Source organism: Oncorhynchus tshawytscha, linkage group LG20 (assembly GCF_018296145.1).
Source record: "Oncorhynchus tshawytscha isolate Ot180627B linkage group LG20, Otsh_v2.0, whole genome shotgun sequence".
In the NCBI taxonomy this organism is placed as follows: Eukaryota; Metazoa; Chordata; class Actinopteri; order Salmoniformes; family Salmonidae; genus Oncorhynchus; species Oncorhynchus tshawytscha.
This window is the reverse complement of record NC_056448.1, coordinates 35,852,619-35,868,622: the sequence shown is the minus strand read 5'-3', so window position 1 is coordinate 35,868,622 and position 16,004 is coordinate 35,852,619. Positions and strand designations below refer to the sequence as shown.

The 16,004-nt window shown below is 44.4% G+C and overlaps 1 protein-coding gene across 1 annotated transcript in view; it reads right to left on the bottom strand.

The window, feature by feature from the left end:
* The window catches only part of LOC112220097, a 23,194-nt gene extending 20,830 nt beyond the window's left edge, over positions 1-2,364 (bottom strand). The window contains exons 1-2 of the mRNA XM_042302567.1: positions 1,688-2,364; positions 1,020-1,103 (exon numbers count right to left, since the gene is read on the bottom strand). Coding sequence (XP_042158501.1) covers positions 1,020-1,103; positions 1,688-2,278 — 675 coding nt within the window. The 5' untranslated portion in view covers positions 2,279-2,364. The remainder of the gene's footprint in view (positions 1-1,019; positions 1,104-1,687) is intronic.
* Positions 2,365-16,004: the final 13,640 nt, after the last annotated feature.

Here is a 16,004-nt window from a genome sequence, read left to right as displayed (position 1 = left end):
CGATACCCTGGGGGAGTTCAAGGTGGTGGGAAAGAAGGCCATGTACAAAATTTGTGTAAAAGTGTCCCATGCCTATTCCGTGGATAGGGTAAAATTGACAAGGTGGGCGGATGTGTTTAATTTGTATTTAACTTTAAGAACAAATTCTTATTTTCAATGATGGCCTAGGAACAGTGAGTTAACTGCCTTGTTCAGGGGCAGAGTGACAGATTTTTACCTTGTCAGCTAAGGGATTTGATCTTGCAACCTTTCGCTTACAAGTCCAATGCTCTAACCACTAGGCTACCTGCCGTGTTGGGCCCAGGTGCATCCCCAAAAGGCTGTTGGCGGTCTTTATACAAACTGCCTATTGAAAAGAGGACAACTGACCTACAATGGAGGACAATACATGGAGCCATAGCCACCAATATGCATCTGGTACACCTGGATCCGACAGTTGGGGAAGGGTGTCCATTCTGTGCTGAGTCTGAAACTCTGGCACATCTGTTTTTACTGTGACCCAGGTTGGTCGGGATGATTGACCTGATCACTTCTTGGTGCTTTGGGAGAGGTGTTCTCTTCCCAACTTTTTATATTAAAGTACAGGTTTAGTCGAAGGGGTATAGTTATTTTGTTTAATTTTGTGTTAGGGGCAGCTAAATTAGCAATATGGAAGACTTAAAAGAACAGTATTGGGGGACAGGGGTCTGTGGATGTGGTGGGAATGCTGGAGGGAATGTTGGCAGCGAGACTGAGGGTTGAGTTTGCCTATTACAAACTGGTTAACAATATTGATCTGTTTGAGTATATGGGTTATTAAGAGTCTGTTGTGTTTAGTTACCGTGGAGGAGGATTTGGTGTTGTGTTTTTAATTGATGTGTAACGATGGTTTTGTATTCGTTTTTATTGTGTTGTGGGTTCCCAGACCCAATAAAGATTATTTAAAACTCAAAACTCTCTTTCTCTCTCGCTCTCTCTCTCACTTAACTGGAGGAGGGAAGTGAAATGGTGCATCTCTTCTGGTCAATAATAATAGTCACCTTAAGAGACTCCACAGCCTGTTGGATCTCCTTCAGCACCTTCTCTCTCTCCTGGACATTCTGCCGACTCATCCCCAGCTGACTCTGTGGAGAAACACTCTTTATTGAGCTACCAAGTTTTATGTATCCAATAAGTCACAATAACTAACAGAATAGAGATGAATCTTGAGAAAGTCCCTTTGGAAAACTATGATCTATGTTGTTTGTTAAAAAAGGCCAGCCATCTCAACCCATTTTCTCACCTTCATAACCTGTCAATCACTTAGCAAACAGTTACTACACAGTTGAATGATTATAGTTTTTACAGTACACAACACGAATCAGAGAGACTGAACATTGGGCTCATGAAAGCTCATTCAGAATTATTTTTTTTTACTTTAGAAAATGTTCATATCCAGAGTGACTTAGACGAGCAATTGGGGTCAAGTGCTTTGCTCAAAGGCGCACTGACAGATTTTTCACCTAGTCGGCTCGGGGATTCAAACCAGCAACCTTTCAACGCTATTAACCAGTAGGCTACCTGCCACCCGTATTCATAATTCTTCTGCTGTGGATAGATGTCATTTGAATAACTATGTTTATTTCTCTCTCCTCTTAAACCAACCTTCCTACTTTGTCTTTATTTCTGTGTTTATCAGAGAGTTACCAACAAGTTGTTCTGGTCTTACCTGTATCTCAGTCCTCTCTGCTGCTGCTGACACTGTATCATGGCCTTTATGTTTATCCATCACACAATGATAGCAGATGCACTGTTGATCGGTACGACAGTAAACCTCCAGCAGTTTGTCATGATGAGAACAGATCTTCTCCTGTAGTTGTGCAGTGGCTTTGATCAGCTTGTGTTTCTTTAGTCCAGGAACATCATAGTGAGGCTGGAGGTGAGTCTCACAGGAAGATACCTGACACACCAGACAGGACATGAAGGCTTTCTGCTTTCTGGTCCCAGTGCAGAAATCACACGCCACATCTCCAGGTCCAACATAGCACAGAGCAGGGGGAGCAGCCTGGAGTCCTGTCTTCTTCAGTCTCTCCACCACCTCAGCCAACATGTTATTTTTCCTCAGAGTAGGCCTTGGAGTGAACGTCTGTCTGCACCGAGGACAACTGTAGATGCCCTGATCGTCCTGATCCCAGTACCCCTCAATACAACTTCTACAGTAACTGTGTCCACAGGGAATAGCCACTGGCTCCTTCAGTAGATCCAGACAGACAGAACAACAGAACTTGTCCTGGTCCAGTAGAACTCCCTGCTGAGCCATTTAGACTGTTGTTGTTCACTCTCACACAGACAGACGACAGAGCGACTCCGATCAGTTTCGTTTCCTCAGAAGAGAATTTGTGTAAGGGGAAGGGACTTCCTGGTTCTGCTAGGGTGTAGTTAAAGAAACAGAGGGAGGAGGGGAGAGAGAGAGAGAGAGAGAAAGAAACAAGAGAAAAGATGTGTGTGTGTGTGTGTGTGTGTGTGGGCGGGGGACAAGAGAAAAGGTGTGTGTATGTGTGGGGGGGGACAAGAGAAAAGATGTGTGTGTGTGTGTGTGAGGGGGGCATGTGGATAAGGTATAACCTCCTCTCTGCTACAGTCTTTATGCCTGTCATCTCCTCACAGTGATGATCTCAGGGAGCTGGTATGTAGTGAGATCTCATGCAACAACAGACCACAAGACCACCAACCCACTAACAGTCCAACCCAAGACGCAGTCTCGCAGCCACACACACACGCACGCGCACACGCACACACACAGACAGACGCAGTCGCAGACAAAAGTCATAGTAATAAATCAAATTGCATTTATCACATGCTTCCTAAACAACAGGTGTGGACTAGCAGTGAAATGCTTACTCAGGGGCCCTTCCCAACAATGCAGAGATAATAAAAATAGAGAAATAATAGAAAGTAAAACACTTAATAATAAAGGTAATAATGGATACACAATAAGTAATTATAACTTGACTATATTCAAGGGGTATCAGTACCGAGTGTGTAGGGGTACAAGGTAATTGAGGTAGATACAGTTGAAGTCAGAAGTTTACATACACTTAGGTTGGAATCACTAAAACTTCTTTTTCAACCACTCCACAAATGTCTTGTTAACAAACTATTGTCACGTCCTGACCTTAGTTCCCTTTTTTTATGTCTCCATTTTAGGTTGATCAGGGCTTGAGTTGGGGTGGGCATTCTATGTTTTGTTCTATGTTTGTATTTCTATGTGTTTGGCCTGGTATGGTTCCCAATCGTTGTCTCTGATTGAGAACCATACTTAGGCAGCCTGTTTTCGCCCTTGAGTCATTTCCACCTACGACAGCCGTTACAACTATAGTTTTGGCAAGTCGGTTAGGACATCTACTTTGTGCATGACACAAGTAATTTTTCCAACAATTGATTACAGAGATTATTTCACTTATAATTCACTGTATCACAATTCCAGTGGGTCAGAAGTTTACATACACTAAGTTGACTGTGCCTTTAAACAGCTCGGAAAATTCCAGAAAATTATGTCATGGCTTTTGAAGCTTCTGATAGGCTAATTGATATCATTTGAGTCAATTGGAGGTGTACGTGTGGATGTATTTTAAGGCCTACCTTCAAACTCAGTTCCTCTTTGCTTGACATCATGGGAAAATCAAAATAAATCAGCCAAGACCTCAGAGACCTTCACAAGTCTGGTTCATCCTTGGGAGCAATTTCCAAATGCCTGAAGGTACCACGTTCATCTTTACAAACAATAGTACGCAAGTATAAACACCATGGGACCGCGCAGCCATTATGCCGCTCATCTCTCCTAGAGATGAATGTACTTTGGTGCAAAAAGTGCAAATCAATCCCAGAACAACAGCAAAGGACCTTGTGAAGATGCTGGAGGAAACAGGTACAAAAGTAACTATATCCACAGTAAAACGAGTCCAATATCGACATAACCGGAAAGGCCGCTCAGCAAGGAAGAAGCCACTGCTCCAAAACCTCCATATAAAAGCTAGACTACGGGTTGCAACTGCACATGGGGACAAAGATCGTACTTTTTGGAGAAATGTCCTCTTGTCTGATGAAACAAATATATAACAGTTCGGCCTTTCAAAGCATTTCATGGCTAGAGATGTGAGTGCTGGGGAAATATTTATCTTTATTTATTTAACCTTTATTTAAGTCAGTTTCGAATTAATTGTTTTTTACAATGATGCCCTACCAAAAGGCTAAAGGCTTGGGATTAAAAATTAAAAATAAGATATAGGACAAAACTCACATCACAACAAGAGAAACAAGACAACACTACATAAAGAGAGACCTAAGACAACAACATAGCAAGGCAGCAACACATGACAACACAGCATGGTAGCAACACAACATGACAACAGCATGGTAGCAACACAAGATGACAACAGCATGGTAGCAACACAACATGGCTGCAGCCAACATGGTAGCAGCCGAAAACATGGTACAAATATTATTGGGCACAGACAACAGCACAAAGGACAAGAAGGTAGAGACAACAATACATCATGCGAAGCAGCCACAACTGTCAATAAGGGTGTCCATGATTGACTCTTTGAATGAAGAGATGGAGATAAAACTGTCCAGTTTGAGTGTTTTTTACAGCTCGTTCCTGTCACTAGTATGTGGAGGATGAGGGCTGCAGTAGATATCTCAGATAGACAGATATCTCTGTCTTGTGACAGGTATACAACAGGTACACGGAGATGACCAGTTTACAGAGGAGTATAGAGTGCAGTGAAGTGCCCTATGAGGAGCATTGGTGGCAAATCTGATGGCCGAATAGTAAAGCACATCTAGCGCACCCTTACTGTACCTGACAATCTATAAATTATGTCTCTGTACTCTAGCATGGGTAGGATGGTCATCTGAATCATGGTTAGTTTGGCAGCTGGGGTGAAAGAGGAGCGATTATGATAGAAGTCTAGATTTAACTTTAGCCTGCAGCTTTGATATGTGCTGAGAGGACAGTATACCATCTAGCCATTCTCCCAAGTACTTGTATGAGGTGACTACCTCAAGTTCAAAATCACACCGGTGGGGAGAGGGCCTTTCTTCTTACCAAACCACATGACCTTTCATTTGGAGGTGTTCAGAACAAGGTTAAGGACAGAGAAAGCTTGTTGGACATTAAGAAAGATTTGTTGTAGGGCATTTAACACAAAATCCAGGGAGGGGCCAGCTGAGTATAAGACTATCATCTGCATATAAATGGATGAGTGAGTATCCTACTGCCTGAGCTATGTTGTTGATGTAAATTGAGAAGAGCGTGGGGCCTTGGATCGAGCCTTGGGGTACTCCCTTGGTGACAGGCCGTGGCTGGGACAGAAGATGTTCTGATTGTATACACTGCACTCATTGATAGAGGTAGTTAGTAAACCAGGACAAAGACCCCTCAGAGACACCAATACTTAGTTTGGAGTGTAACGGCTGTCGTGGGTTGAAGAAGGTGAAGAGGACCAAGGTGCAGCGTGGTACGTGTTCATGGTAAATTTAATAAAGAACCTGAACACTAGAACAAAAAAACAACAACGCGGAACAAACGAAACAGTTCTGTCTGGTGCAGACACACAAAGACAGAAAACAACTACCCACACCCATAGTGAGAAAACAGGCTGCCTAAGTATGGTTCTCAATCAGAGACAACGATAACCAGCTGCCTCTGATTGGGAACCATACCAGGCCTAAACATAGAAACACAACACCTAGACATACAACATAGAATACCCACCCACATCACACACCGACCAAACAAAAAATAGAAACATACAAAGCAATCTACGGTCAGGGCGTGACAGTACCCACCCCCAAGGTTCGGACTCCGGTCCGCAAAACCTAAACCCATAATGGAGGGTCTTGGTGGGCATCTGTCCGCTGTGGCGGCTCCCCACTCCACCATAGTCTTGGCCCACTTAAGTGGCGCCTTTGGAGCGGCGACCCTCGCCGCCGACCTCGGACTGGGACCCTTGCAGCGGGCCCCGAATAGATGGGAGACTCCGGCAGCGCCGGACAGGCGGGGAGACTCCGGCAGCGCCGGAGTGAAGGGCGTCTCTGGCAGCGCCGGAGTGAAGGGCGACTCTGGCAGCGCCGGAGTGAAGGGCGACTCTGGCAGCTCCTGACTGACGGCCGGCTCTGGCAGCTCCTGACTGGCGGGCGGCTCTGGCAGCTCCTGACTGACGGGCGGCTCTGGCAGCTCCTGACTGACGGGCGGCTCTGGCAGCTCCTGACTGACGGCCGGCTCTGGCAGCTCCTGACTGACGGGCGGCTCTGGCAGCTCCTGACTGATGTGCGGCTCTGGCAGCTCCTGACTGACAGGCGGCTCGAAGCGCTGGACAGGAGGGAGACTCTGGAGGGAGGAGACGGAGAGACAGCCTGGTGCGTGGGGCTGCCACAGGAGGCCTGGTGCGTGGAGGAGGCACTGGATGGACCGGACCGTGGAGGCGCACTGGAGGTCTCGAGCACCGAGCCTGCACAACCTGTCCTGGCTGGCTACTCCCCGTAGCCCGGCAAGTACGGTGGGGTGGAACAGACCGCACTGGGCTGTGCTGGCGAACCGGGGACACCGTGCATATGGCTGGTGCCATATAACCCGGGCCGAGGAGACGCACTGGAGACCAGATGCGCTGAGCCGGCTTCATTGTTCCTGGCTCGATGCCCACTCTAACCCGGGCGATACGAGGAGCTGCGATGTAGCGCACCGGGCTATGCCTGCACACTGGGGACACCGTGCGCCTCGCGGCATAACACATGCCTGCCCGGTCCACCTCTCGCCACGGTAAGCACAGGGAGTTGGCTCAGGTCTCCTACCTGACTTAGCCACTCTCCCCGTGTGCTCCCCTCCAATACATTTTTGGGGCTGCCTCTCTGGCTTCCTTGCCAGTCATGTTCCCTCAAAGCGCTGGCTCCCTTTACCTGCTGCCTCCGCTCTCCTGGCTGCCTCCACTTGTTCCCATGGGAGGCGATCACTTCCAGCCAGGATCTTCTCCCATGTGTAGGAACCTTTCACGTCCAGAATGTCCTCCCATGTCCATGAGTCCATTCCACTCTGCTCCTGGTGACCACGCTGCTTGGTCCTTTTTTGGTGGGTAGTTCTGTAACGGCTGTCGTGGGTTAAAGATGGTGAAGAGGACCAGCTGCCTCTGATTGGGAACCATACCAGGCCTAAACATAGAAACACAACACCTAGACATACAACATAGAATACCCACCCACATCACACCCTGACCAAACAAAAAATAGAAACATACAAAGCAATCTACGGTCAGGGCGTGACATGGAGGGGGACCAGAGAGTTGTGGGAAACAGATAGAGCAGTATTGAATTGGGAAGCTAGTTCATCAGGGGGGTTGGGGGTGTGGTCAAGAGGCAGGGCAGAACAGATGGCATCAGAGAGTTGGAGGGGGTCAACAGCTTTGATGTTGCAGAAGGAAAGGAGGCGTTTGTCAGTGTTGTGGTGTATTAGGGAAGAGAGATACTAAGGTTATTGTGGTCAGACAGTTGCAATAGGGAGGGGGAGATATGAGTTAGATTGAGGCCAACAGAGCAGACAAAATTAAGTATGTGTCCCTTGATGTGAGTGGGAAAATGTACATGTTGGGCAAACTGTCCAGAACAGCAATGAAATCAGAGGAAAGTTTTGAGTTTGATGAGTCCGTGTGAATATTCATATCGCCAAGCAATATTAAGCGGTGGGAGAATGGGACAGCAAAGGTGAGTAGTTCAGACAGGAATGATGCATTAAGTTCAGGAGGACGGTACACAAGGATAGCCAGAGGGAGTAGCTTGGTTAAGAGAAAATAAATCACCAGAGAGAGATTAAAGTAGACGGCACGCGTCAAAGTAATTGATTTATGACCCTGCGTGATGATGACGTGTGCATGTCCAAATATGGGCCTCCGGCCCATCCCCCCTGTTCCTGTGGTCACGTGTTAGAGGGTGTGTGTTATTTTATATCTATATGGCATCCTTTGAAGTAGTCATGGTGATTGATGTCTAGGGGCCTGGTTGAACTGGGGGGGGTTGAGTGTTTGAACTTTTGGAACGTGTATGTCCCCCACCCCCAGTTTTATTGCCCTTATGTTTGTTATCTGATGAAGCAGGAATGTCCTGGGGTATTGGGCTGTGGCATATGCATTATAAATGTCCCGAACAAGGCGTGCGAACCCAGAACAGTAAACACTATTTTTAAACATGGATTTTGCGATCAGTGGCAAAGCTGTGATGACTGTAGCAACTGAAGCAGGACCGCGGCTGAAACATAGAGAAAGGGCAAAGTATACAGCCTCAATATACAATGCTCCAAAAAAGCGGTTTCTAAATGTGTATAGAACCCAGATACCGCCCGCAACTGCGCTGAAAGATGAAGTGCCGATGTCTAACGGACAGCAATGGGGGTATCTGTTTGATTACTTGGCCTGTAGAGTGAAACTCTATACGGTAGCCGAAGGAGAAGAATATACCGACCAGACACTAGGAGTGGCCTATGGGGTTGAAGACTGGATGGTTTTTCGCCAGGTTTTGTGTCCCGAACTGAGACGTATCACCAAGGGTTACAGCTTGTTCACAGGCTACGAGACCCGTTGGGAAGATACCCCTGACTCCTCAGGAAGAGTATTTCACTGGGTGAAAATACAGAGAAAGAATGGACTTCCCTGTGGCTGCGTGGAGTTCTATATCAGCACTGAGGAAATCCGCAACCAAAACATCCGGGATGGCGGTTTGGTCGGTGATTTTAGGCTTCGCATGCTTATCCCCTTTAAAAGTTGGCCTTTAATGGAATTGAAAATGTTGGAGTTGTTGGACGCTCTGTTTGTACAGAGCCAACAGCGCCAGAGCATTGTTCGGCTAAAGAAGTGCATAATATATACGAATCCGGAGGATTACGACTCAAAGCAGCCCCAAGAAGGTACATCGTCAGAAGGGTCAGCCCCCGAAGAAAACTAGGTAAGCGGCTGCGTTAACCACGCCCAGATACCCCGAGGGCTGGTTCAACAATAAAAGGAGGGTCCTTAAAACCTACAGTTCTTAACCTACGCAATAACCATGGATATTCCTAACGCATACCAGAACTCCGAAACGTCATGGGGGCCCGACACTAAGGACTGTATGCCGCGCAGCCCTACTGTGCTGCTATCCTGTTAGAAGGTAACAGATTATTTTATTACAATGGTTAAATTGGATTTTCATTGTGTTCAATGGTGTTATTTGCCCCCTAGTGGCGCTTTCTGGTACTTAGAAAGACGACGCAAACAGGAAGTACAGAATTTGTTTTGCACGCATAGAAGCAGCTACAAACAACGCTACGGTGCAGGTCTTTCAATGTAGTTATTTCTTGTCACGCTTCAGCCTTGGAAAAATATTTGTTTGTAAGTTCGATTCAAGCATTTAGATAATGATGATAATCTTGTTATTGATAGAGTTGCTTACATATCAATGTTGGTTGCATTTACTCACAAATTGCAATGCCTTTAATGTATGTCGTTAGCTGTATTACTTTGCTCATGCGTCATGCAAACGAATTGTAAAATATACAATACTGTAGTTTTGTTACTATTTCTAGTGTAATATGCTTTGTTATTCTACATAGATGGTTATACATTATTAGAGTAATGAAAGGAGCCAATTACCATATGGTTAACAATTAGCTATATGGTTTGGCATCATGCCAGATGCATGGTACCTTAGCGCGTGCTTTGTATTTATGCAACTTCAAATGTTTAATGTACAGCTACAGTATGTCGGTGTGAATTGAATACTAAAGTATATTCTTTTCTGTATTTTGCAGTTTCACAACATAAACGTTTTCAATATATTCATTCAAGAAAAGTCACGCCTTGAGAGTTTTATTGAAGACTTAGTTGTTAACTATCTGTCTAGTTTTGCATGGGAACGCAACTCAAGGCCAGAATACCTACATTCTACTCCCCCCTGGCAAGACCCTCGACACCCCCTACATGTACACAGCCTGAGGACGTGTTTGATGGGGTGGTCAGTACTATTTTTGTGGACACCATCAAGGCCTCTGTAGCCACGCTTTTAGACGTGGTGATTGGAGAATATATACGAGAAAAATGCATCGGTTGTGAGATTAATCACCCCAGCCAGCGCAGGCATCCATGCCTATACGACCCCCCAAGATACTACTTCTTCAACAATTTTGAGGCGCTGGTGAAAATACTTTGGTCCTGCAGGTTTATACCATCACTGGTCAGAGCCCTGGAGGCTATGGGCCTTGTGCCGTCTATCCCCAGAGTTTACGGGGTAACCGAGGCATTCCTACATGAACTGAAGGAGGCGATCCACATCCACGAGAAACTCAAAGAAATCCGACACACCCTGGTGGACGATAACAAATACCGGGAGGCTGTGGTGGCTGATGTGATGACTTTCTGGCTCAATAAACCCCAAGAGACCGAGTGACATTTTTGTTATTTAGATGTAGAGCAATGGGTATGTGTGTATACGATATTAGAGAGAATAAATACATGTTTTCTTTTGAGAGAACTTACAAGTGTTATGCATGAAATTATTGAAAATAAAGTGAACAATGTATCGTTCTACACAACCCACAATTCCTGGACTAATGTAGAGCGTGTGTTGAAAATGGAACAAATCATGAATTATGTACGACATGCGGGCGAGTGTCTACAATGGACACAAATGGTAACCCGGCTTGGTGGTGATTATGAAGAACTAGAAACAACCTTGTCTAAGATTTTACTTTATTTGTTTGAAACACCATTTAATTGTAACATGTATCATATTTGTTGTTTATATACTTTTATAGCTGATGTGTGTGTTGTAAAAATTCAGCGAAACAAACCTGTTAATCTAAACCAAATATACAGGGTTTTGCATGATGCGATCATTGAGAAAACGGGGACATGTATCCTGCAACGAATTCTGAATTGTCTGTATACGTAATACATAATGTTTTCTTGAAAATAAAATCCCAAAAATGAAAATGAAATGTTGTCGTTATTTGAAAGTGGCTCATTAACGTTATTGTACCTCAGAGAGGCAAGAAGGATGGCAGAGCAGATGTTGAAAAACATTTATTATAATCCCTCTAATCCTGGGTTTTATGGGGGCAAGGAACGTTTACAGCGAGCTTTAGCCGAAGAAACAGGTAGCCGGTTAAGCGATGCTAAAGTGAATGAGTGGCTATCAGAGCAGGATGCGCACACTGCATAAGCCCGTAAGAAAACATTTTCCAAGAAATAGAGTTTTTTCTACCCAACCATTGTCCCAATTTCAGGCTGATCTATGTGACATGCAGGCCCTTGCAGATAAAAATGATGGAAATCGCTACATGCTAACGGTTATAAATATTTTCTCTAAAATAGCTTTTGTCCGGGTCTTAAAAAGTGGTGCAGAGGTGACCCGGGCCTTTGACTCTATCTTGAAGGAAGGCGGCGCCCCCAAGAGAGTGCAGACTGATGGCGGAAAATAATTTTTTAATAATACTTTTCAGAAACTCATGAAGAAGCACAATATAGTACATTTTGCTACAGGCTCGGATTTGAAAGCTTCAGTTGTTGAACGCTTTAACAGAACTCTGAAGGAGCGGATGTGGCGCTATTTTACAGCTCACAACACGCATAGATATATCGATATAGTCCAAGATTTAGTAATTGGGTATAACAATAGTTATCATAAGAGTATAAGGATGAAACCCTCTGAGGTCTCTTCTGAAAACTCTTTTCAAGTCTTTAAAAATCTGTATGGTTTGTTCCCCCTTCGCCGTAAGAAAAAAATACATTTTAAATTCATTGTCCGGGACTTGGTTCGTATATCCAAGTTGAGGGGTGTTTTCGACAAAAAATACGTGCAAGGCTACAGTGACGAGCTATTCACGGTTACAGAATGTCTGCCGCGCATACCCCCGGTCTACACATTAAAAGATTATGACGGGGAACTTAGAGGGATCTTTTTATGAGAAGGAATTACAGAAGGTACAGGTGGGTAAAGACAAAGTGTTTCACGTACAGGAGATTCTAGATCAAAATAGAGAAAAGGGTAAAAAATGGGTGCTGGTCCGCTGGAAAAACTGGCCCCAAAAGTTCAACAGTTGGTTATTAGAGCAGGATGTGGTGGAGGCATCGGGGGTTAATTTAAACCCCCATGCATGATAAAATACATCATCATTTGTGTGTACACCGGAGTGCATAATGGAACACAGTGGCTTCTACCTGACTCTCCCCAGTAATGCGTCCGCACATATATATATCGTAATAATCAGGGTTCGAAATTATACAACCAATTTTCCAAAGCCTATAGAGTTATCAGAGGCCTGGGAAGTAGGTCTCAGCGAGATTACATACCCCCATAGCTGGTATAATATCAAAGATAAGGACCATGATTTTTATTGCAAAAAGTTATAGGAATCTGCGAAACTTATTAAGGTTAAAAAAGGTTCTATAGAACCGTCGACAGGATCGTCTCCGAGTTGAATGAACGTCTATCGCAGAACAGTATGGAAATATTCCTGATGTACAACCCTATACATAAACTTGTACAAATCTCAGGAGATGCTTCCGGGGGGATAAAGACCGGCGGTAATTTAGCATACATGTTGGGGATGGGTCCCAATAAATGGACGTATGTGAGAGATAAATTATTCCCATTCCCCGCGGATATACATGCAGGATTTTACAACATATTTGTGTATACTGTCATATATATATATATAAACATTCATACACATAGCTCATATATTATACAGCGCCAAGCCAAACCGCCTGACTCAAGTCATCTTTACGTACCCCTGCTAAAACAGGAACCAGCTCACACACCCAGCAATAAAACTACCCCCCTAAAACTACCCCCCTCAGCTCTTTTGTCTCACGACCCCAGGAAACACAGACATTCCATCGCACGAACACATACACCCAGCCATAAAACTGCCCCCTCTCTGTTGTCTTGCCTCACGATCCCCTGACACACAAATACCTTCTTGCATAAACACACACACCTCACCCCCCCTCTACTGGTCGGGTGCTCAGAACAGAAGACTCTGCTGTGCACCAATGGGGCTCCTGCTCTGGTTAGAGCAGGTCCGCCTCCAACCCTTCGGGACCATCCAGAAGGCGGCACGACAAGACTCTACCTACTTTATTCTATGTATAAAAATGATTGTAACCTTTGTATAGGTCCCTTTTTCACCTGACTCCATACTGAGTTATATGAACTAGGTCCGTGCACGTTAAATCTGCAGGACAAGATATCTTTGACCTTAATAAACTGCCATTTGTTACAACTGAAATCCACTCTGTCCAGCGTCCGTGATTTGGTCTCCACTCTCCAGTATTTGAACACTAACAATACCGACATCATATCCTATCAAAGGGTCGGAGACAGCTGTGTGCCACTCCTGAGAACGGTTCATATAGACGGAAAGGATAGGGACATAGTCACTGTCACCTACGACAAGCCACACTACGTACCTGTAAGCAAGAAATATATTGAAAACATTCTTGTTGAGCTTAAAACGGATCAGAACGAAAACATTGAATTTACTTATGGTAAAACGATTGTAAAAATCCACTTTAGACCCACCAAAACCTCTCTACATATATAATATTAGTATTATATATTTTATATACATAATACATCTAAATTAAAATTATGGAACACCGACATCTCGACCCTAACCGGTATGTCTCATACTATGTTGATCAAGTGGGTAATGGGTTACCCGGCTATTATGGTTCCCCCACCATGTATGGTTCGGGGATAGGAGGTATATTTCGTAACCTCTTTAGGATGGTTTTACCGTTTATGAAGAGAGGCCTCAGCATAGCCAAACCACATTTAAAATCAGCAGCAAAAAATATAGTAAGTGAGGTTGTAGCCAATGCTATGACCAGAAGGGCGTCACCAGATGTCGAGCGTCAAGAAGGCTCAGGGTTGATGATGTTGTCTCGAAGACCAAAAAAGAGACCTCCGGGTATAAGGCGCAGGCTTGCGCCTAAAAACGGAGGTTAACGGTTAAAAGAAAATCAGTTAGTCAAAGACGGGGTAAAGTGAGGAGGTCTGGACCAAAAACGGTAAAAAGAATACTCGGAAGTATTTTCTAAAAGAACAAGCACCATGGCTCTTTTACACCGCATGTCCTCTGAAGCTATAAAGACAGAGCTCGATCTTTTCATGGCCCCCTTAACCCAACATTCAGTAGAGAGGTCCAGTTATGTGGAGATAGCCCCACTCTCTGCCATTACAGACAACGGTCCCATAGAGTTTTTCATACCAGGCCACGGTGACAACTATCTGGACCTCAACAACACCTTGGTGCATTTGCGTCTAAAAGTGACCAAAAGAGATGGTACTGATATTGCAAACGATGCCAAAGTGAGTCTCATTAATTACCCAGTGGCCACCATCTTCTCCCAAGTGGATGTGACTTTGGGGGAACGTCTAATCAGTCAAAGCAGTGCCATATACCCATACCGGGCCATCATGGAGTGTTTACTCAACTACTCTGAAGACACTCTCAAGACCCAATTCAGCGCAGGGCTGTTTAGCAAGGATACTGCAGGAGGCTCCATGGAACTGACAGACCCATCCACCGGAGCAAATAAAGGACTGGAGGCAAGGGCTCGCTACTGTGCAGAATCTGCTAGGCCCTATACACTCTGACATTTTCTTTCAAGAACGTTTACTCTTAAATGCGGTTGATTTAAGACTAAAATTAACCAGGGCCAAGGATGAGTTTTGCCTAATGTCTGCACAGGACGGGGACTTTAGCTTAAAAGTGTCTGTATCTCCGGCAGTTCGTCTGGGTCACTCACAGGCTCTGATGAAAGGAAATGCCCTTTATCCTCTCCAAAGAATTACCATGAAAACCTTTAGCATACCTGTGGGCAGCAGAATCTGCAGTCAAGAAAACCTATTTCTAGGCCCTTTACCGCGATACGTGGTTATAGGTTTGGTTGATCACGCCTCCAATACGGGCAGCTTAAATAAAAACCTATTTAATTTTCAACACTTCAATGCAGAGTATGTAGCTCTGTGTCAGGACGGACGTCAGGTCCCTGCTAAGGCTTTCCAACCGCAATTTAATAACAACATATCTGTGCGAGAATTTTACAATCTATTCCTGGCTACCGGGAGGCATCTAAAAGATCTCTCTTTACCTATTGACAGAAATGATTTTGCAGAGGGTTACACAATGTATGCTTTCAATTTATCCCCTGATGATGACACCTTAGGAAATCGTTCGGTGGTGTCCCAAGGTAACCTCAGGCTGGAAATGCGTTTCCGTACACCTTTAGCCTGTACCGTTAGCATGATTGTTTATGCCTGCTCTGATTCAATCTTGGAGGTGAATAGCCGAAGACAGGTTTTAGTAGATTATTATTAAGGATCGTTGAGCAAAGACATGAATACCCAAGAGTTGGAAGGGCTCATGAGCCGACTGATTGGAAAACAATTTTGCGGAGTGTTGGCTTGTGATGAATTACCTATAGAGAAATGGATGGTGCGGCCTGCCATGTTTATTGTCAATACCCATCCTAAACACATGCCGGGTGAACATTGGCTAGCTGTGACATTAGAAGAGGAAGGAGGAAGAAAAATCTCAACTTTTTTTGATTCCTATGGCTTTCCCCCCGGTTTTTCACATTTCCCCAAATCTATTAAAGAATTTCTGACCAAAAACTGCTCAAAGATATACTACAACATCAAACAAGTGCAAGATAACCTTTCCACTACATGCGGTCAACACTGTGTATTCTACCTATATGCCAAAGAGCCCGGGGAGTTTCTTTTGAAGATGTTATGTCTCTTTATAAGGATGATTTAAGAAGTAATGATAACGTTGTAGCTTGTTTTGTTAGAAAATATCAAAAGTGTTCAAATGTGTATCCTTTAAGAACGTGTAATCAAGGCGTATGCTCAAGCCAAATGTTTCAAGAATGCCACAAATGTTAAATTGCTTATTTTTTCAAATAAAATGTATTGAATTTAATCATAGTCATTCAAAAGTCATTCAAAAGTCT